The sequence below is a fragment of the Phoenix dactylifera genome, chromosome 6 (assembly GCF_051530095.1).
Source record: "Phoenix dactylifera cultivar Ajwa chromosome 6, Ajwa_hap1_PhDact_Kaust_v1.1, whole genome shotgun sequence".
NCBI classification, from domain to species: domain Eukaryota; kingdom Viridiplantae; phylum Streptophyta; class Magnoliopsida; order Arecales; family Arecaceae; genus Phoenix; species Phoenix dactylifera.
This window is the reverse complement of record NC_143195.1, coordinates 29397964-29419532: the sequence shown is the minus strand read 5'-3', so window position 1 is coordinate 29419532 and position 21569 is coordinate 29397964. Positions and strand designations below refer to the sequence as shown.

The 21569-nt window shown below is 37.3% G+C and overlaps 2 protein-coding genes across 2 annotated transcripts; one reads left to right on the top strand and one right to left on the bottom strand.

Moving 5' to 3' along the window:
* Positions 1 to 83: 83 nt before the first annotated feature.
* Positions 84 to 6162, bottom strand: MIS12 (minichromosome instability 12 (mis12)-like protein). Its single transcript, XM_008785514.6, has 7 exons — positions 5943 to 6162; positions 5802 to 5856; positions 4522 to 4641; positions 2518 to 2613; positions 2289 to 2427; positions 531 to 665; positions 84 to 439 (listed from the first exon to the last, which is right to left on the bottom strand). The coding sequence occupies exons 1-7, from the start codon at positions 6062 to 6064 to the stop codon at positions 381 to 383; spliced, it is 726 nt and encodes a 241-aa protein (XP_008783736.4). The 5' UTR covers positions 6065 to 6162; the 3' UTR covers positions 84 to 380.
* A 1401-nt stretch (positions 6163 to 7563) lies between these two features.
* LOC120107313 (general transcription factor IIH subunit 2) lies at positions 7564 to 15822 on the top strand. Its single transcript, XM_039120540.3, has 4 exons — positions 7564 to 7946; positions 11980 to 12441; positions 12523 to 12898; positions 14955 to 15822. Exons 1-4 carry the CDS (start codon positions 7605 to 7607, stop codon positions 15083 to 15085), a joined length of 1311 nt encoding a protein of 436 aa, XP_038976468.3. The 5' UTR covers positions 7564 to 7604; the 3' UTR covers positions 15086 to 15822.
* Positions 15823 to 21569: the final 5747 nt, after the last annotated feature.

Sequence of the window (21569 nt, the reverse complement as noted above, 5' to 3'; positions counted from 1 at the left end):
ATTTGAGACTACGAACTGTCTATCAGAGAATCTTAAGGGGAAAAATTGCACACTGATTTCTAGATGAACGAAATAAGAAACCATTTTTATGAACATTTAAGCAAGAACCTGATGTGGCCTTGCTGATTCAAAAGAAATTCTTAGTTACTCTCAAATATAACAAGAGAAGAAAGGAAAAACTTTCCTAATTACAACCGTCATAGGATTACAAGTATAACAGCAATACATCACCGAACCACCAGAAATACTAACACCGTGCTCCCAAAGGCCACAATAAAATTGCCACACCAAACAAAATAACATGCATTAATCACGCCAGCAGATATACGAACACAACATAGAGAAAACTATGCTTTATGATAAAGCCCCAGTATTCACGATCACTTGCTCCTCAAAATACTTAAAACTTCTTCAATATCTTCAAGCCTTGCAGAAATCCCTGCAAACCATATCAGTGAATTTATAGCATTTCATGACTCGATAGTTTTTCTGTTTCCAATCGTTAATTAACCAAAACAGGGGGAAATTACCTGTGTCATGCAACATGGGCTGTTCTCTGCTGGAATTATGGATCTTTGCAACCCTTGCTTGTTCCATATCTTCCCACCTCTTCATCTTCACTTGGACCATTTTATGATGCAATTCTAATGCTGTTTTCCCTATCTCTGTGAAACGATATGCCAAGGTCCATGAGAAGGTTATTGATATACCAAAGAATGGGAGATAACAAAAGAAAGCAGGCAGGATGGGCCATTGAATCTGTAACACATTGGTTAATATAGAATAACTCAATGATGCAGAATGTTTAATTATTTGGCCTGCTCTGGTATCTTAGCTCTAGAATTGCATATGATGATATAATTTATTCTGCTAATGCATTACTATCGATCTTGCATTGGCTCAGAAGGCATGAACTGCAACTTCTGCCCCCAATAACATTTGAAATTTAATGGCTCGTACTTCAAATTCATACAATCAAATCCTTTCTGCTAAATCAAGTTCAGTAGGTTGTAAAAGTAGGAAGCATCAAATATTTCACACAGTCAGTTTCAAAGTGCATCACGAGATTATCTCTTAACGATTAAAAAAGGCTATGTAGCTGCTTAAATACTAAACTATCTGTTTAAAAGGTTAGACATACTAAATCACACAATGTTGTGATGTCAGCGTTTATTAAAACTTGATACGCCCCCCGTATTGTGTCCCTATTCGGTATCGATACGGTATGGTAAAAGTACTGGCTGAATAGAATTCATGTTGCCCAAGATTTATAAGATTTGGTGCTTTCTGCCAACACTGACATGTATAAAGCTAAAAGCTTTATATAAGTTTTTCCCCACTTTTATATGAGAGGAATTTGATTATGAGTGACAAATCGAGCACTCAAGAAGCACCAATTATAGACCCTCAAATTGGTGGTAGATAAGGCACAATTATGAGGGCAATCATAATACGTAAGTCCATAATCAATAAAGCTTTATATTAGAACTATAAAAAGCAAAGAATTCTAATTAAGAGTCCTAATGTGATAGATACATGCTTTATATAAGAACTATAATCAATAGACGTGATCTGTTAACTCATATTCAGTTCTTCTTTCTATACAGGTATATATATTCGAGCACAGAAAGCTTACTCAAGTCCTTTATCATCATCTCCAACTTTTAGCTGCCTCCTCTATTAAATCCATTAGACTCAAAGTCATTTTTCTAGCAAAGATCCTTTTATTTTATTAAAATATGACTATGTAATCATTTTTTTTCTTTTCCTCGATACTGATGTTTGGGTCATGAAGACATCTCATTTCATAAAGCAGCCTTAAGATCAAACATCACACAGCAGTTTGTACCTCACGATCCCAGGTACTGCAGGGTCCATCAGAAATTCTTTGAAAAAATGTACACTCCTCGAGGAACATATCTATGACTTCACCATACTTTTGAAACATCTTAAAATATGATACTATCTTAGAACACCTTCATAAATCATCTCTGAACATATATGAACAGTTAAAGAAGATTAATTTTCATATATAATAATTTTAGTTGCCAGACTGGGAAGCAGCTGCACATGTGGATGTGGGGAAGCACATATTTTTAGAAGAAGTAAGGGAGTGCTTCGGAAGTGGTGTGCATTTGATTTTCGAGGAGTCTCCAGAGCAGATGTGCTGTTCTAGGTAGAACATTCCTGCGACTATTATAATTATACATAAAAGAACAAAAAAAAAGAGAGAAAGAATCGGCAGGATAAGCTACCAGATAAATTAATTAAATCATGTTATTTATTACCTTGAAACATATCATGCACAGGGTTCTCCTCAAACAGCTGCAGCGCATCAGCAACAGATGCATCATAGCTACAACTAAGAGTAGACTGCTTCTCCAATAAGGTCATCTCTTCGTGCAACTCTGCAGATTTCTTTCCAGCCTGAAGCAGTAAGTTTGTCTCTTTGATTAGGAAGAAACCAAAAGATATTTATAAAGATAGCTGAGGCCATAAAGATGGCAGTCTGCTTACAGCTGCAAGATTCTCTCTCAAAGATTCTAATTGAGCGTCAAGCTCCGGATCAGACAACCCTTTTTGAATCGATAAACTATCTCCAGAAGATTCTTTCTAGAAAGCAAAAAAACCAGGAAAAGTATTTTAGATCAAATATTATAGAAAGAAAGATCACCAGTTCTACTTCAAATAAAGCGGTGGAAAATCCACAACCAGCAAAAATATATTAAATATTGGGTTCTCTTAACTGTCTTTTAATATTGAGCACTAATATTAGAATATCGAATACAAAACAGCCCCACAAATAATTTTCCTCAAACTTTGTAGCATTCTACAATAAATTCCAAACTTCAAATCCAATAAATCCCAATTCGCAATTTTATCAATATATGTTCGTCACTGGCAATTGAACTCAAAGTTAAACTGCCACACCCACCTCTAGTCTCATATTGAAGAAAGACAACCAATTCTGTTTGTCATATATGCTTCTACTTGCATCTCGCTGCCATCCCATGTAAGTATATTTTGTTTAAAATTTTGCACAAGTTTTGATCCTCCTTTCTTTCATTATGCATAGGCCAACTTACATTATGTAGAAAGTAGGCTTTGGCACAATGATAAGGTTACACCATTATAACCTAGATATCATGAGCTTGAAACATGGAAACAACCTCTCTACATGTAAGGGGGGTAAGGCTGTGTATATCTAACCCTCCCTAGACCTTGTAGTGGTGAGAGCCTCGTACATTGGGATGGTCAATTTTTATAGGCCAATTTATGGTAACATATGCACGGATGCACACAGTTAAGCATAATATGGTGAGAAACATAACGTATGTAAGTCCACATAATATACTAAGAAACAGAGAAAATCTGGGGAGACACATTTGAATGCATGTACAAAAGTATTTGTGCATGTAATATGAATGTATTTAGAATATATACATCTATACACATATACATACATATACACACACACACACATCAAAAAAAGTATACATGTTGCTGTATGTGCGCAAGCTTGTATTTTTGTATACAAACACGAATCCATGCATGCATATATACTGTATGAATACACGCATATATATTGTAGACCAAACATGTATTGATTCTGTAAATGACACTTCATAAGAATCAATGACCACAGGTGCGACATTGGCAACTAGGCACCCAATAAATGCTCCTGCAGGCTTAAGGGCCTAAAAGCAGCCATGAAGCATATGGGTAAAGATGTACTGAAATTTTAAAGACAAGTCCTAGAGGTAATTGTTTAGCTGTTTCAGTGCGTAAAATCATGTCAGTGTACATTAGGGCTCATTTTATTTATACTATCACTTCTTTTGCCTCTTAAAGAAATGAGGCAAGGACTATAAAGAGATGAATTATTACTGAGCAAAGATGAAAACAAGGGATTTTCTTGGTCAGAATGGAAGATCTTAAACAAAAAGCAACACAAGCAATGAAACACACTTGATATCATAAGCTTGTAAAGCAATGAGAATGGAAGTTAGAACCACAGAATGACGAAGGAATCTCCAAATAGAAGAAGGCCATTCAGCACAGACCAGAAAAGGACACGCCACTAAAGAACAAAATGCCTGCAACTGGATATAAAGTGCAGGCAATAAATTGATCAAAGAAGTTCCACGCAACTTGCAGTCCACAGTTTCTGCCACTTTTTAGATTATAATATACAGTTCTATCAGTGCTACAATGTGTAACAGAAATATACTACCATGAACATAATGAGGTCAGGAATCCATACAATGGTTTTCAAAAAAATGAAAGTAAAAAAGAAGATTCTTTCTTTTGCATGAAAATACTCACTCTTAATGGTAGTGTCTTTTTTCTGTTGAAAACAAATGATTTTCTATTTTACCATTACAAGTGCATGACCACTAGCAATGTTAATAACTCATGATGAGCAACAAATGAATCTTACATAATAAAGATTAAAGATGGGAGGCTAACTTTAGAATGATACTAATAAGTAACTGCTCCATCTGATCAAAAGAACCTTACAGCTTTGGGCAAAACAAATCCCTCGGGAACAGCAAAACAATGTCGAAGGCAGTACTTCTCCCACATGGCCATTCTCTTGTCCAGAACTGCTTGTGTCAAGTGACGAAGGGAAGAAACACCCTGCGAAACAAAAGATAATTAAATGTAATCAGCAGGAATAGCAAAAGAATCTTGTAAGCTCGTTACTTCAAACTACAACATTTCTATTGACACCCACAAACATAACAAATGGAAACACTTTTTTATGAAAGTTCAGCTAATGCTAGATCATGTCAAACAATAAGCTTACATGTTAGTGCAGCATAGTATATAGATGGATCACTAGTGTGCGCCAAATTTCATTAGTAGCCTGTGCATTCTCTAATATGATACAGTCCAGTCCTCAGTTAGACCTCCAGGGAAGATCTGGATCTCAAAATAATTTCATATCTCATTTTCTAATTATTTTGCTGAATCTTAAGCACGAGCAACAAAACCATGTTCCAACTTCAAAAGAGACAATTGATCATCCTAGAGTGCACAAAGATCGAGCAGAAAGGAGGATGGAAGACAAGAGAAGCAGAGAAAACAAATTTTAGTATTATCTGCAAAGTGGATTTCAATTACAGCATATTTTCCCTCTTTCAGAATTGCAAAAAACATCATTATGCTCAGAATTATGAATCCTATAAGAACAAGGACCCTTCCTTTAATAATTCTAGACTTGACCAAGATAATTCCAAGGACCAAACAAATGCACTTTCCCAGAATATATGTGCCTGTGTGTTACCAAAAAAGTAATTTTCATATTCCTATGGAACACAGAAATTTCAAATCGCAGTCCTCTTGAATTAAAACCCTTCTCGACCCCATCTAAACCAAAAGGAGGACCAATAAACAAAAATCCAACTTGAAATCACCAGTGCATTTCTTTCTTCCCTAAATATTCGTCAGACTAGATGAATTTCACATTGGCAGTACTGCATGACTTTGTCAACAAGTACTAGATTTTGAACAACACCATCATCAAACACAAAACTAAAGCGAAAAAGAAACAAAAAATAATAATAATCTTTCTGGCAGTAATAAGATTTCAATATCTCCTCTTCCACCCTTGTTTATTCAATTCACTCGCATCAGTGAAGAAATTGCAACCCACTTCCGGCTAAGCCAAAAAGACTACGTTAACTGATCAAAAATCTATATCAACGTCGTAGAACAAAGGAACAGACAGAACGACGTACATAGGGTTTTAATCAAAGAAAAAGAAGAGCGAAAAATGGAGCACCAAAAGATCTCACCCGAGCTAATTCCTCGGTCCTCTCGGTGCCCCCACCCGTAATTACAGTCGCTTGCCTGCAAAAGAACAGCGAATTAGAGCTAACAAGGAGGCAATCCGCGAAAAAAAGAAGAGAATGGGAAGGGGAAGAGATAGACGGAACTGGAGGAAGAAATCGAAGGCGCCGTCGAGCATGTCATCGACGGCATTGAGGACTTCGTTGATGAAACGCTGGGGGTTGAGATTGAAGGCCTCGAACACCGCCTCGCTCTCGCCTCCCTCCATCCGCCTCCGCTGCCGCTGCCGCTGCGCCTCCCGAGGGGAGAGAGGCGGAACTCGAAAGGTGTTTTTTAAAATTCACGGACCGAATCGAGAGTTTTTTCAGATCGGTTAAGTGAAGCGATCCAAAAAAATAAAAAAAAAACTTTCAAATCTTGGAAGTTGAAACCAGCCCAACCCAAACTTGAGACTCCGAAAAAGGGTTACGCTAACCTGCTATGTATTGGACTTGGTTGAGGTTTGAGTCAGCTACTACTAGCCCATATTTCCCCCAATTCTTAGTGTAATTGGCGCCAATTTGTATTGGGTAAGAATCAAGAGCCAAAAGAAACAGCCAGAGTTAGCCCTACAATGTTGGTATAAGTTTCACTTGGTCCTCTCAAGAATCTAAGTAAAACACAATTTTTTGATTTGTAAAGTATAAAATTGAGCTAAGTTTGGTAAAGAGATATTACTTCATGGTCAAGTATTTAATGTTGTGGATCATAATTGTCAAATTGCCATATGGCTATCCCTTAAACTTACCTAGCATTCATGAGTCACAACCCTACAAATAAATATCAAATATATCCTATAAATTTAATATTAAAAAACTCATTGATCTTTAACTAAATAAATAGTTAGATATTATATGATAATTACAAGAGATTGACCATAATATTTTAACAAGTTTATCATGAAAATATATGAGCATATATGATTATTTTTTTAATAAATATCATCAACTTGGGATTAAAACATTATCTATTTTTTTTAAAAAAAATATAGATTATATCGTTGTAAATCGGTTCCTTATGGTTATTCCATCTTTTATTTTACCATCTTTTTCATTCATTTTTTTCCAAATATAGTAATTTGACATTAGATTTTTATTCCCGTACTAGATAATTCTGCCAAACGGCCTTTACGATTATTCGAGAAGATTGTGGTGATTCTTGGACCTGGGTTTTGCTACATTGGGAACAAGAAATAGCTATGTCTGATGGCTTGTTTCTTTGAGCCACGGACCAGATGAGCAATACTCTTAAGTGGAGGAAAAAATAGAAAGAAAAAAAAGGATAGTAACAGGTGCAGTTTTCGTCATTGTTGGACTTGTCGGCAGATCTCATCATCATTGGATGCCTTAGTCTTGTCAAAAGAAGAAATAACTTGGGATCGAGATAGTCACGCACGAAGGAGATGGGTCTTTTGCATAATAGAGTGCAAAGTATTTTAATATATGTACGGTAGGTGATCCAATGATGATTTTGCAAAAAGAGAAAATAATTTTTTTTTGCAAGAAAGTCGTAATTCAGTCTCTCTAAAGAAAGAATATTTTTATTTTTTTTACTTAATATGTTAATGGTATTAAGATCTACATAGATGGTTAGATCACGTTGCAACAAAAATTAAATTTTGATCGCTAATTTATATTTTTTAAAAATTTAGGACCTAGGTTTAACTGGCTCAACATTGGAGGGTATCTTTGCAATTGTCATCCGTCCCTACTTGTTAAACTCTTAAAAAGAGCACCGGGGCGGACCCGCAGCTCTCCGAGAGTCCCATCATGAGCGGCAGCGTCGCAGTCCACCGCGGCGGCCTCGGTTTTCCGGCGATGCGAGGAGGAGGAGGAGGAGAAGAGGGGAGGAAGCGAGGCGAAGACGAAGAAGACGAGGAAGAGGAGGAGGAGAATGGTGGGCGGGGGATGGACGCGTGGGAGCGGGCCTACGCCGACGAGCGCTCGTGGGAGGCGCTCCAGGAGGACGAGTCCGGTCTCCTCCGTCCCATCGACAACAAGACCGTCGCCCACGCCCAGTACCGCCGCCGCCTCCTCTTTCGATCCTCCGCCGCCTCCCGGATCCAGAAGGGCCTCATCCGGTACCTCTACGTCGTCATCGACCTCTCCCGGGTATGGTTTCTCTTCTCCTCTCCATCCTATTCCGTTTCATGGCGTTAATATTATGTAATTTTGTGTTTTTTTGTGGATCGAATCGATGGAGAAGATGAAAAGATTCGATTTTTATGATTTATTTTAATGTAAACCGGATAATCCTTTTGAGTTTTGACCGCGGATCGAGGAAAAATAGCGTAGGATTGTCGTACAGGGATGATATTGGAGCTCTGAAGAGAGCCCATGCTGTTAGTTACTTTTTTCCTCGGTCGTCTTTTTAAAATTGCGGCTCGATTCTTGCTGCTGTGCTTATGCTTTAGGTGTATTTGTCTGTGAACATCCTAATTAAGTATTGGTTTATGAAGCATTGATGGTTTGGGTTAGGTCAGGGGAACGAATGATGGGAGGTTGATTGAGGTGGAAAGTGAAAGGAGAATGCCTGGCCGATTTTTCCGAGACATTTGAACCTGACTTGGTGATTTAGATGTTGCAGTTGAAGGGGATCAGTGAAAGTAAAGCACTGCTTAGAAATAGTCGTGAAAAACAAATAATATAAGAGGCGTATCGGGCTAGAATGCTTGTTGCTGAAACCAGTGTGGTACTCAGCCATTTCACCAAATGATGTCTTCTGTTTTTCGGCACAGATGATGACAGAGCAGGTTTGTGAATATTTATAGGAGTCTGCAGGTTTAGAGTGAAAGAGGGGAAGTTTTTGAGGTTTCAAGTTGCCACCACTTGACAGTAAGCTGATCCTTTCAAAGGGGCTAAATCTAATGAGAAATGCTTTTGTAAAGCAGAAATGTCACATAAAAGAAGTTATACAGCTGATGTGTAACTTCCTAATTTGTTCCTCTCGCTGGCACCTGTACTCGACATGGTACAACTATCAGTAATAACAACAATTAGAATTCTTGCACCTCTGCTTGTAATCTTTTTACATGTGAGCTTCCTGTATTATGAGCATTACTCAGATCTAAGGAGTGCCTGGAATGTGTAAGTTGTTGGGTATGATCAAGGGGGAGATGTTTATGTTCCCTGTTCTTAAACAAGTCTTCAATAATTCTGGAATAAGCAGGCCGTGGCCATCTTTGACATGGAAGGTTATGATTGTGCAATCAGTGATATATGTAAACATAGGAAGTTGATTACTAGTTTAAACAATAGACTTTACTAGTGGACCAGTTGTTATGCTTGTCTCTAGAAGATTTTGCCAGCTTTTAGGTGTCACTAGTGAAACCTCCTCATAACCATGGTTCCCTACTTATCGGTTTTGATCTGTGAAAGTTAACAGGCCCCAGATGTTCATCATGCTTTTTTATAACAGGAAGGTAAGGTATATTCAAACCCATATATTTATTACTATTGGATACTTTACCATTGTTGACCTAGGAAACTTTAGACAAAATTATCGTCGAACAATCTTAGGGGCCTCAAGATGAAAACTGCCACACATAGTCCAGCAATAAGGTTTCCCAGCCATATAGCCTAGGTGATAGTATTATAGCATGCCACCATCTCTCCATCTACAGCAGAAGCAGCTACTGTCTTTCACTTCAGATTCCAACAAGAAGGTTGTACCATCACCAAGAGACACCCGACCTTCATGATGTCTGGTGATCCTACAAAGTGTAAGACTTGTCTACCATACCCAGATGATCAAAGAGTCTCATACAATAATGTATCCCTTGGTACCTTAAAGCTACAGTTAACCTCTTTTCGGCAGCTTTCCAGTGATTTAACTATTGCTATAATCAAATCATCTTTAGAAGTCCAAGCATATTTTTAGTGTCTTATGTGGACATGGGAATGTAAGTTTAAACTAGGTGTTTTCTTTGCTTGATGTGATACCTTTTAATTGTCCCACATGTGGCTGAAGTTCTAAATTCTAGTTAGCCTATATGTCCATGATTGCTCTTAGAGAGTTCATACTGAAATTGGACAGAGTGTCTCATTGTGATCTACATCTGTTCAGATGAACCATCTAGAACAGGTTTGGCTCTATGTCACTGTCTTATACTAGGAGTCTCTTTTGATAAGAGCTTGTACTATGCTGAGTAGTTAACTAATTTGCAAGCATTCTTCTAGCCATCAAAAGCAACTATTCTATCATGATTTTCTATCATATTTGCTAAAACATATTAAGAAGTTAACACTGCTTAAGATTTGTGGCAACCACTAGATGATAGCTATACCCTATGCCAAAATTGCATTCCTGTGAGTATATGACATGGTTCAATGGAATTGTAAATTTCCATCTCCTTGATGACATTAACGTTGTTACTTGATTTTCACATGGTGGTTTTGATCAATGGAATTCAATGACCACCAGCTTAGACTGCTTAAAGTCCTTCCAAATAATGTGTCAACATGCCACTCTTAGAGTTCATCATTTTCAGTGTGATGAATTTCTCATTAACTTAATAGTTTGTTACCATAATTACTTTGTTATGAAAGGATAAATCGGTCATCAATAAGAGTTTCAACATTAGTATTACTGGCTAAAGCCTTATACAGATTAGCAAGTTCTTTCTTAACAACAATCAATAATCTTGGCAATAGGATTGTCACTAATGTGGCTTTGTAAATCTTATACAAAACCATGTGGGGGCAGTAGGACCACAGCTCATTGCTCACACTTGGCATTCATCTCTGTTCTCTACTGCATGTGGGGATGTGTGGTTTGATTGTATGAAGTGCCCAATCCAGGTCGATGCATCTTATTGTGAAGGTAATTCTGCTGTTGTATTTTGCAGTGGGATGACAACACCCATTGCTCACATGTGGCATTCATCTCTGTTCTGTAGCATATGTGGGGATATGTGGTTTGTCAATTGTCTATATGAAGTGCTTAGTCCAGGTTCATGCATCCTAGCATGAAGGAAATTCAACTGCTGAATTTTGAAATGTTCGATCCATTCAAAACAGATGTATGGTATTTTGATTCTAACATGAGGCAAAAAATATAGAAAATAAAAAAAAAAAGTGTAACCAACATTTTTGATAGTTTATCATGCAACGTATAATCTAGCTACTTCTCCATAATTCCTTTGGACAAGCAATGCATTGCATTTTGACAACCCTTTTTTTTAAATTAAGATCACACCATAGCGATCTACTAAAACTTCATGTTGGAACCAGAGGGGTGGTGCATGACTCTTAAAAAATCCTAAGGTCCTTCAATAACTGAGATCTACTTCATCATCTTATGCAAGCCTGTCCTTTCCCACCTTCAAATTTTATTAATGGCGACATCTCTTTCAAGACGGGCCACCGTTTTAGAACCCATGATGCAAGTTGCAGATAGGATTCTTCATCAAAATGATCCGATATGTACCCTTGCACTCTTGATTAAGCAGACTATGGTCATGCATCATCTTATAAAGCTTCAAACTTCAAGCTCTCTAGATTGAGTTAAATTAAGGTATGATCATTATTCTAAATCAGGATATGTATACACATACATACTCATATATATCGCTTAGTTCTTTTCATGGCGGTTGATCTCCATTTCTTGGAGGAAGACTTATCTCAACTCAAGGCAGGGTTTGGAGGACAAGACATCAGGAAGGAAAGGGAAGGAGTGGCAGGTAGGAAGCTGGTTGGTAATGGTTCAGGTTAGAAAGAAGAGAAGGTAGGGGAGAATGCAGGGGAAAAAAGTATTAATGTATTTGAATCTGGTTTGTATTCAGTTTCAAGTTGCAACAAAAGGAGAGAGATGGTGAGAGAAAATAATCCCACGAGTATAATGAGCTAGTCAGGAGAAGAAAATGTTTTGGCTTTGATCATAAACCTAAAAATATAAGGGGTTTGAATATTTCCCTTTATTATGGTCAGGAAGGATGTTAGTCTGTTACTATTATACCTTGTGAAAATGTAGCTTTGTTGTGTATGAAGTTTAAAGTGGAAGTGGTTTTCTTTTATTTTACACTATTTTAGCTTTCTTTTTCTGGGATTCCTCCTTGCCTTGTTCTCTCAGGTGGTACTTACATCAAACAGTTGTAGAATGCCCATTCTGCTTGATATTGATGCATACTAATTTCAAGTAATACAGGCAGCTTCAGAGACAGATTTTCGCCCTAGTCGAATGGTTGTGATTGCAAAATGTGTTGAGGCATTCATTAGGGAGTTCTTTGATCAGAATCCATTGAGTCATATTGGTATTGTCACCATAAAGGATGGTGTTGCCCAGCGCCTAACTGATTTAGGTGGCAGCCCAGATTCACAGATTAAATCTTTACTTGGCAAGCTTGAATGTTCCGGTGATGCTTCTGTGCAGAATGCCCTAGAGCTTGTCCATGGATATCTGAGCCAGATCCCATCATATGGTCACCGGGAAGTCTTAATCTTGTACTCCGCTCTCAATACCTGTGATCCAGGAGATATAATGGAGACAATCCAGGAATGCAAGAAAGCTAAAATAAGGTGCTCTGTTATTGGCCTATCAGCAGATATTTACATATGTAAGCATCTTTGTGAGGAGACTGGGGGTTCATATACTGTGGCATTGCATGAGGTGAGGACAATGTCATTGTCTTTTTGCCTTTTATTATGTATTCATGTACATGGACAAAAGTTTATTGTGTTATTTTGGCAGTCTCATTTTAAGGAATTGTTACTGGAGCATGCCCCACCGCCCCCTGCAATAGCAGAATATGCGGCTTCCAATTTGATCAAGATGGGTTTCCCTCAGAGAGGAGCAGAAGGTGTTATCTCTATTTGTTCTTGTCACAAGGAAGCAAAAATTGGTGGGGGCTACACCTGCCCACGATGCAAGGCACGTGTGTGTGAGCTACCAACTGAATGTTGGATTTGTGGATTGACGCTTGTTTCTTCTCCTCATCTAGCAAGGTCTTATCATCATCTTTTTCCAGTGACACCATTCAATGAGGTGTCTTCCATGATTCCAAGTAAATTGGGTCAGATGTTACCACAAACTTGTTATGGTTGCCAGCAGAGCCTTGTGAGCCATGGTAAGCAAATACCTGCCAATTTCTCATCATAAAATGTTGCAGTCATATATTAAAGGATTGTCAAACTCTGAATAGGTGAAAATGTATTATATAATGGTGGGAGAGATGCAATTTACAATTTCAAATTTATAATGTGTCTTCAATGCTCTTAAATACAAGCATCAATGGGACTATGGATATTTTCAATACAGTTTATTATTTTATAATAGAGGCAATATTTTTGCATATCTGACTGTGACCATGATCAACTTTTTTTGGCCTATGCCAAATAAAAAATGGTGTTTGATCCATTTAGTGTCAGGTTTATAAACATAATTACTTACATAACATAGTATTATCTAATACTGTACTGCTGGTTAGCTGTTTTGTGAGCTTAACAGCATTGTTTCTCTGACAAAATTACTTGTAATGTGAAACAACATTACCATGTCATTGCTAACAAGTAACATGTCACTAAAGATATCAGATCAAAATTATACTCATCTATGGATATAACACCTACTATGCAAGACAAGGGTTAAGACATAATAAGCTAACACTTTGCACAGCCAGTTTTCATGTTTTCCAAAATAAGGATGAAGCCACTTGTTTTTATTTTGTTTACATTCTTATATAAAAAGTTAGCTTATGCGGTCATCACCATTTATTCTGTTTTCAAAAGTAAAAAAAAAAATAGAAGCAACAATTTTGTTATAAAAAAACATATTTGCTTCACATACTTGATCGTGGAATACTAAAACAAAAGAGGTTCCCTGATGAGTAAATCCAAAAGTAAGAAGGGGAGTGAAGAGCTTTGCTAAATCTGGGTCACTATATGAAAAACAGTGTTGGTGAAGGTTGCTATATATCTCATGCTTTATCATGACTTTATTATGCCACACAATCCCATAAATCATTTATCTAGGTTGGTACCTTTGACGTGCTTTACATTTTCCCAGTCTTTGTCTACCAGCATGGAGTGCTGCCTTAATTAATATGTTGGTTTCATCATTATGTTTATATGCAAGGAGACTATTAGCTGATCACAGAGTCTCTTGAATACCAATGCTGCACCTTCTTTGTAGGAATTGTAATCCATAGCCAACCTCCTATTGATGGAGAAGGCTTGGTTTTTGTTGTTTCATTCCTCAGTGATTTGGTGATCAATTTCCAGATGAAGGGATCATTTGATGGTCTACAATTCATATTTTGTTCAAGTTCTTTTGGAAGTACACATTTCTTTTTTGTGCTATCTGTTGATATTTTTGTTCTTGCTATTTTTCCATTACTGTTTCTGTATGCAGTTGTACTAATAGTTTAAGTTTTCCCTCTTTTTTCTTTTTTTCTTATTTCTTTTGAGATTTTTGTTTTTTTTTTTTGTTTTCAGAAAGAACCTGGTTCTTTTGTTTTCCTTATTTCATTTTTCTCACCTTTTTATGAATTTTTGGTAGAAATTCCTATTCCAAATTTCAAGTTTCGCCATTACTAAACTATTTTTTGAATACTGGGCTTGTGGAAAGGGTAGAAAGAACCAGGGACATGCAATTTTGAGGTAGTCTTGAATTAAACATGACATGGGTTTCTGAGAGCAACTATTTATTGACTCACAAATGTAAAAGATAGATGCGACACGTTCTGATATTTCTTGTTTGGTGACAGCCTGTACTGTCAGTCCAAAGAGCAGGTGCCACATCAAATATGGTGGTTGTTTTTTTACTAATTATAATCTGCTTGTGTTTGTTAGAACGTTATTTGGGAAGTAACTTTTATATAATTAAGATTGCATCTTGTTAGAACCTCAGACTGCTTGAAACTGGTTTATCTCACATCTAATCTCTATTTTTATTGCTGTTTAGAATAATTTTAGCATTTTGTTGTAAACCTGTTTACTGCAGCATATTCTTGATTCAGAATCCTATTCATTCAAAGTGAACCGCTCTGTATTTCTTCTGCTTTAGAAGTGATTGATAATGCACATACATGCATGTCTGCATATCTTTTTACATATGTATGTACTTGTATCACTAAATGGCTTGCATTTATTCTTATAACCAACTTTTCACTACAATTTATGCAGGAAGCAAATCCAATCCCCATGTTTCCTGTCCGAAATGCAATCAACACTTCTGTCTTGACTGTGATATCTATATCCATGAGAGCTTGCACAATTGCCCTGGTTGTGAAAGCCAGCGTGGCTTGACTACATAACAGTTGCATTTTCAGCAATGTTGACAATTGTTGCCTCAGTTAGTGGATGGGTTAAGAAGAATTCCATTTCATGCAGGGCTTTCAGAGTACTTATCATCTTTGATCTCACCCTGTTGCTTGATGTCAGATTCATGGAGCTGGTGGAAACTTCAATTTGCTTCGACCACCTATATATTGTTGCAGGATGGCTGCAGTTGGTTTCTGATGTGCGTGCAGCTTACAACTTACAAACAATCGTCGTGCTTATTCATCCGTGCTGATGCTCATAAAGTTCAAATTTTAGGTTCCATGGAATCTTGTGTTGCTTATTCCCATGAGCGGACTCTTGTGTTGCTTCTTCCCATGAGCTAGAAGACCAAGCATGAATTTTTGTTCCAATTTATCTTGAACCTCCATATATAAAGATAATCCGGACACGTTACATCACATTCCTTATTGACAGGATAATATTATGACCAAAGAGCTCTGCTTCTAGTGTCTGTATCACCAAGCTTTTGTTTTATGTTCTTTTGTTTCTGAGAGAATTGAGAGGGTGTGTTGGTTAATGAAGAGTGTATTTGAAAAGGTGTGGATCATGCTCTCATGCTCAAAAACCCAGCTACTTTGGGCACCTGTCTTCATGCACATCTACAATGTGGCAGAACACCTTGTCATATTAAGGCAATTAATTACAGGAAACTCTATAGACAATGAAAAGTTGAATAATAAGTAAATTATGCTTTTTCATCCAATACAAATATACATTCTTTCTTGGTCTTCAGCAGAATTATATTCTAGGCTTGGTGTATGTGATTTGTTTTCAAGTAGCCGATATATAATTGAAGGAACAGCTCAATGCAGCATCGCTAGCTGGCCAAGCAAAGGTTTATTTTGCTGTATACTTCGAATCAAAGAATGGTAGCATTCTATGTGAAGCTCAAGTTTCTGGATTTGCTGAAAGATATAGTACTGGATAAAAGCAAGGGATATCCCAAGTATTTGGGATCCTTCTTGGATATGAGTTTCCATATCCAATTTTTGTTCAGAGGTAATTCACTCTCCTGAAAGATTCTTGAATTGTTTTAGAGGATGAAGTCAGATTATTCTCGCTTAGATTTTGAAGCAACTTCCAGAGCGAGAAAAAGCCAGAGCTTGCTTCTTGTACCAAAACATCATGTTGGATTTGGGATATCATCTGCTGGATTGGATAATTGTTAGCTAATCCAGTCATAAGCCTAAATATACTAGCATAATAAAAATTATCTATTATTATATTCACATAATGCAAAGTTTAGAGATTACTAAAATATATGATTTTGGTTTTTAGAAATTTTAAAAGTATATATTATAATTAATAGTATGGATCTTCAATTTGAATACTGGATACCTATCTCGTTTTCATACACCCATGCCAATTCCAGCCACTCCTCCAAGGGGTGTTGGAGGTCAAATTGACGACAATTTGAAAAGTCAAATCGATAATTTGATTAGGCTCCAAAGCAACTTCTTAAACTCGAAAATTGAGGAGGACTCATGCTCCTTTGCCCTCCCAACTCTCCTTTCGTGGGTGCACTTTGCTCTACTTCTCTCTAAACTGCTCTTCAGAGTCGCAACAATTGTGCATCAGTTTAGAGTACTACACCTCCAAGATTGTGTTGATAGAATGCCTAAATAAAACGTTTAGAACTTCACCCAATTCATATATTTGGGCATATTAAATGAGGAAGGGTGTAGTTGAACTTGTCTTGATGAAGCTTGGTCTTTAGGATGTTTGGTGCAATTGGATACATGCCAATGAATATAAGCAATATCAATGCAGCATGTCACACCCATTTAATGTGTTCGAGAATAATTCACACCGCATGGTTTGGCACCAATACTTCATAAAATTGTAAATGAAGTATATCTATGAATTTATATGCTAATATCGAAGCATCACATGAATCAAGTCACAATGCCAATAAGCTCAAGGCCATCCCATTTCATAGCAGGCTGAAATGATCATACGAAACATTCGCAGGCCAACCCATGCATGGTGGAGTCGGGCAGCCTCCAATAGAAGGTTTAAGCTCTTTCTTTTCTTCCAACTAATTTTATTTTTTCGTGGTAGCAATATAGAGTAGGATAAGGGAATCCCCATTGAAACAACAATGGTAAACAAAAAGTTGCTAGGCTTGTAATATTAGAATTCCCAATTTGACCGGATTTCGATTATAAAGTGATAGCTGTTAAATAGGGCATTATTAGCTATCATACCATAGTAAATAACAAACAAACAATATATTATTTTGAAATCACTAAGAGCCGTACTTACATGGTCCAATTAACTCTAGACAAAAAAAGTCCATATGGAAAGAAATTTTGTAGAGAGAGAAAGAAGAGAGAGAAGGCTCTCTTCTTCTTTCCAAAATGGAGGAGAGTTTTTCTCTCCCTTCTTCGTCATATGAGAGAAGGCGGCAGCCAAGATGGCTCGATCCTATGATAGTGGCCAAGGGTAGTCTCTCAGCTGCAGCATCACCGGCGACGGTGGTTGGCCAGTGTAAGAAAGATAAAAGAAAAATTAAGAAGACCAAGGGGTGATCAACGGTAACTCGGCTTAGATCACGGTCGATCTTCCTAACCGACGGCCACATGATCTCAGAGGTCTTAGGAGGCAGCAAAGCTCGACCTATTCCGGCAGCTGGCAACAATGAATAAGAAATGAAACAACCGAAATAGAACACCCTATTTTGGATTGAAAACTCGGCGATTTGTTGGCCTAAATGGAGATGGCAACAATTACAGAACTAGAAAAAGAAAGAGGAGGCATAGGGCAAATTATCTCAGTCCAACGAGGTGGTCTGACGGCTTCTCTGATGAAGATTCAAGGAAAAAACTCAGAAGAAGGAACTTGAGATTGGGGCAATTTTTGGAAAAATCGGTGATGGCTTTCAATGGTGGACGAAAAGGATCTTAAATAGAAGAAATTCAAGGTTTGTCGATGTTTGAATCGCCTTAGGACTTTTGGAGTCCGGCGATATCGAAAAGAAAGATGACTTCAATCGAGAGAGTCTTCTCCTCCTCCTTATCGCGTGCAACAGGCACATTCAATTGCCAATGGGCTTGTCTTCTTCAGGACGGCCCACTAGCCCAAAGAAACCAGGCTATTATAGTAACATTATCACAACCATATTTTTTTGTCATTTTTTGTTTTAAAAAATAATGGCCATAATTTCTACCTATATTTCAACTATTATTTTGAATGTTGTTGTTTTGAAGCTCAAATCCAGCTCGTGAAAATCAGCCTAGGAAAATGTATGAAAAAAAAAACTAGAACCTTACTCTTTGGTATGTAAAGTAGCTTAATAAAGGAATCACATGATAAAAGACACCACTCTATTATCTATATATTTGGCATTAGTTCCAATGTAAAAACTCTCTCTCTCTCTCTCTCTCTCTATATATATATATATATATATATATATATAAGTTTGAGTCAACAAACTGGTTTGAGGGGAGGCTTGGAATTTCAGGTTTTAACCCACCCACCTCCCTCTAAGAAAAGTTTTTCTTCCTTTTTTTTGAGAAAAAGGAAATCTTCTTACCAAGCCGACAACAAGCAGGATAAGGGTGGCTCCTAAAGTCAAGCCATAAAACTCATTTATCGTGACAACTTGCTGCACCGAAGCCAATGCCAAGTTTCCAACCAAACTTCTTCGCGTGGATAAAGCTGTCGAAGAGCCATGGCACGGAAAAACTCTCTCGAGTCTCACCAACCAAACCGGGCGGCATTAATTATATTGGGACGTTCTCCTACTCCAAGACCCGAGCATTCAACAATTTCGTCGCATTTATAAATTATAATGGAATGGCCGACGGACCCGTGAGAACCGAGAATGAACGTGACAAGCCCACTCCACCAAACAGTCACATGAGCGGTCATGGTGTTTTTATATATTCTGGCTTAAAGTGGATACGTGGAAGCATTCAATTTTTAGAATAACTTGGACAACGTTCAAAAACAAGTTTAATATATATATATATATATATATATATATATATATATATATATATATATATATTCATACAGACTAGTAATAGCAATAGCATCAACAAATAATAATAATAATAATAAAATATAATCAAATAATAAATAACCACATATTAAAAAAAATTTAAAAAAGAGCTAGCTTAACTCGTGCAATGTATTAATAGTAATAGTAATACTAGTAATTATATAAAAATAATATTGAATACATTAATATTTTAATATCGAAAAATATTTGACACCAACTCTCGTCAAAACACTTATTTGGCACCTCTTTGCCATGGGCGGAGTTGAGAGCGGCATGGGCTGGCTTGTGCTATGTACGGCGTGCATTGCAGGAGAGAGAGGTTCTTTTGGAGGGTGACTCTGCGACAGTTATTGGGTGAATCAAGCAGACTTCGGAAGGGTCGGCGGTTATCACCCGCTGCTGCGAGATATTAGGGCTATGGGTTAGGATGGGCTAGTGATCCAGGCGAAGCATGTCTTCAGAGAGGTCAATGGAGCTGCAGATTGGGTGGCTTCATTTATTGCTAAATATTTGAGGGACCACCTATGGATGGGAGAGGTGGAGCTGTCTAGTGCGCTTCGGGATGTTTTGCATTTTGATTTTCTTAATTGTATCCGTACACGTTATGTATGATACTTCTGTTTCAGCAAAAAAAAAAAGAGAGGTAATAAAATAAGATTAGGGCCTTCCATAGGATGGAGGATCATTGCATAAGATGAGGAAGGAAAGTTATTTCCTCAATTGTATAGTTTAAGCTTATATAGCTAACTAGGAAGGTGGTTTAGAACAAGTTTAACACCGAAGAATATCGTCATTGGAACCAACAAGTCTTATCTCAGCTAATTTGCAACACTCTTTAACTTGCTAGAGGTCCATGGTTGGAATATTGGTATTGATGTTCCCACCATACTTCTCAAAATAAACATCAACAAACTGGAATTTTATCCATGTAGACAAAAAGTCATGTCTAATGCATGAAGTATTAACTTAGTAGCCAAATCATATAAGCTAGACTTGAATGTCATTGATTCAAAACTATGACCTTATCGTTTTTATAGATTTAAATCTTTGAATTTTGAGAGCAGAAATATCTATGATAGTTTGATTTTGAAACAGAGATGCGAAAAATGAGAAAAAAAAAGGAAGCTAAGATGTTAAGATGGGAAAGAAAAATCCATGAATTAGAAAAATTCCACTTAAAGTCAAGATTCTTTTTATAAAATTTGAATGCACCACCAAATACCAAGTATTATGTAAAATCTTAATTCTTTAGCGCATCTAAAACATTACCCTGATTACAAAACAAAAAGAAAATTTGCGAATCCCTTTCGACCTGTTTCTTTAATTTGGAGAATATTGTGGCAACATGTCAGTTGCCTAACCTTAGGAATTCCTATATACCAACAGTAAAATTCATGATGGCTAGCACTCAAGAATTAGGTTCATTTCAATATAATGAAAGATTTGTTCCACAATTGTGAAGGAAAAAGAAAATTTCCAAACCATCCATCAGTGCTAAGTCCATGATTGAGCTTAATTTACTAACAAAGTTGCCTGACTTTGAAATATAGATGATCATAATGAATACTTGAGTGCTCTTAGGAGCATATAAAGTCCATCTTCCAAGGAATGTGCACAAGGGACCATGCTTGTGAAATAACATTGGGCATCTTTCCAAGACCATCCATACACCTTCAAAAAAAATTTAAAAGAAAAAAGTAGTGCTCTCTTAGCTTACTTTGTTGGCATTGCTGTATGCTCTCTCTCTCTCTCTCTCTCTCTCTCTCTCTCTCTCTCTGCTCACAGAAGCTAAACTTCAAGATGCATGCATGGTATGGTGACAACTGAGTGGAGCTACCTATTCCACTTAAAATTAGGCTCCATAAAGACTTCCTTTTAAAAGGAAAAGGCCATGGCTTTTTTAGAGGAAAAAGTTATTCTCCTCTCCACAAGGGAACATGGATAGTGCACCAAGGAGAGTGCTTCCTTTCACCACCCCGCCCCTCCCTCACCTTTGAGAGCACATACGCTTAACAACTTTGTGGTGAGGGAAGGGAGTGAGCTCTTATGACTTTAGGTGGAGAACCAGTTGTTAAATCTCAAGAACCCTCTTAGCTGTGGGGTCTAAGCTTCCTTTTCCCAGCCCTGAGAGCCTGCCAGGCTTTATGCATGGGGCAGGTCAACAGAAAAGTTGTAGGACCAGGCTTTATAAAGGGAGCTTTACAAAGGAGTCCTCTCCTTGTTAGCAAGATCACAAGGATGGATATGGGGCCATGAGGCCTTGTGTAATGGAGCTGATGATTGATTGTATACTCCTGAGCTTTTCTATCATCCCTCCATCTTTTCACTCCCTCTCTATGATTATGATTAAGCTGCAATAATTTGGGACCCTTAAGTTCATGCCATCATCTTGAGAAGACACAGCCTTATGAGGACAGATTAAATAAAGGTATGCTTCCATGCATGGAAGA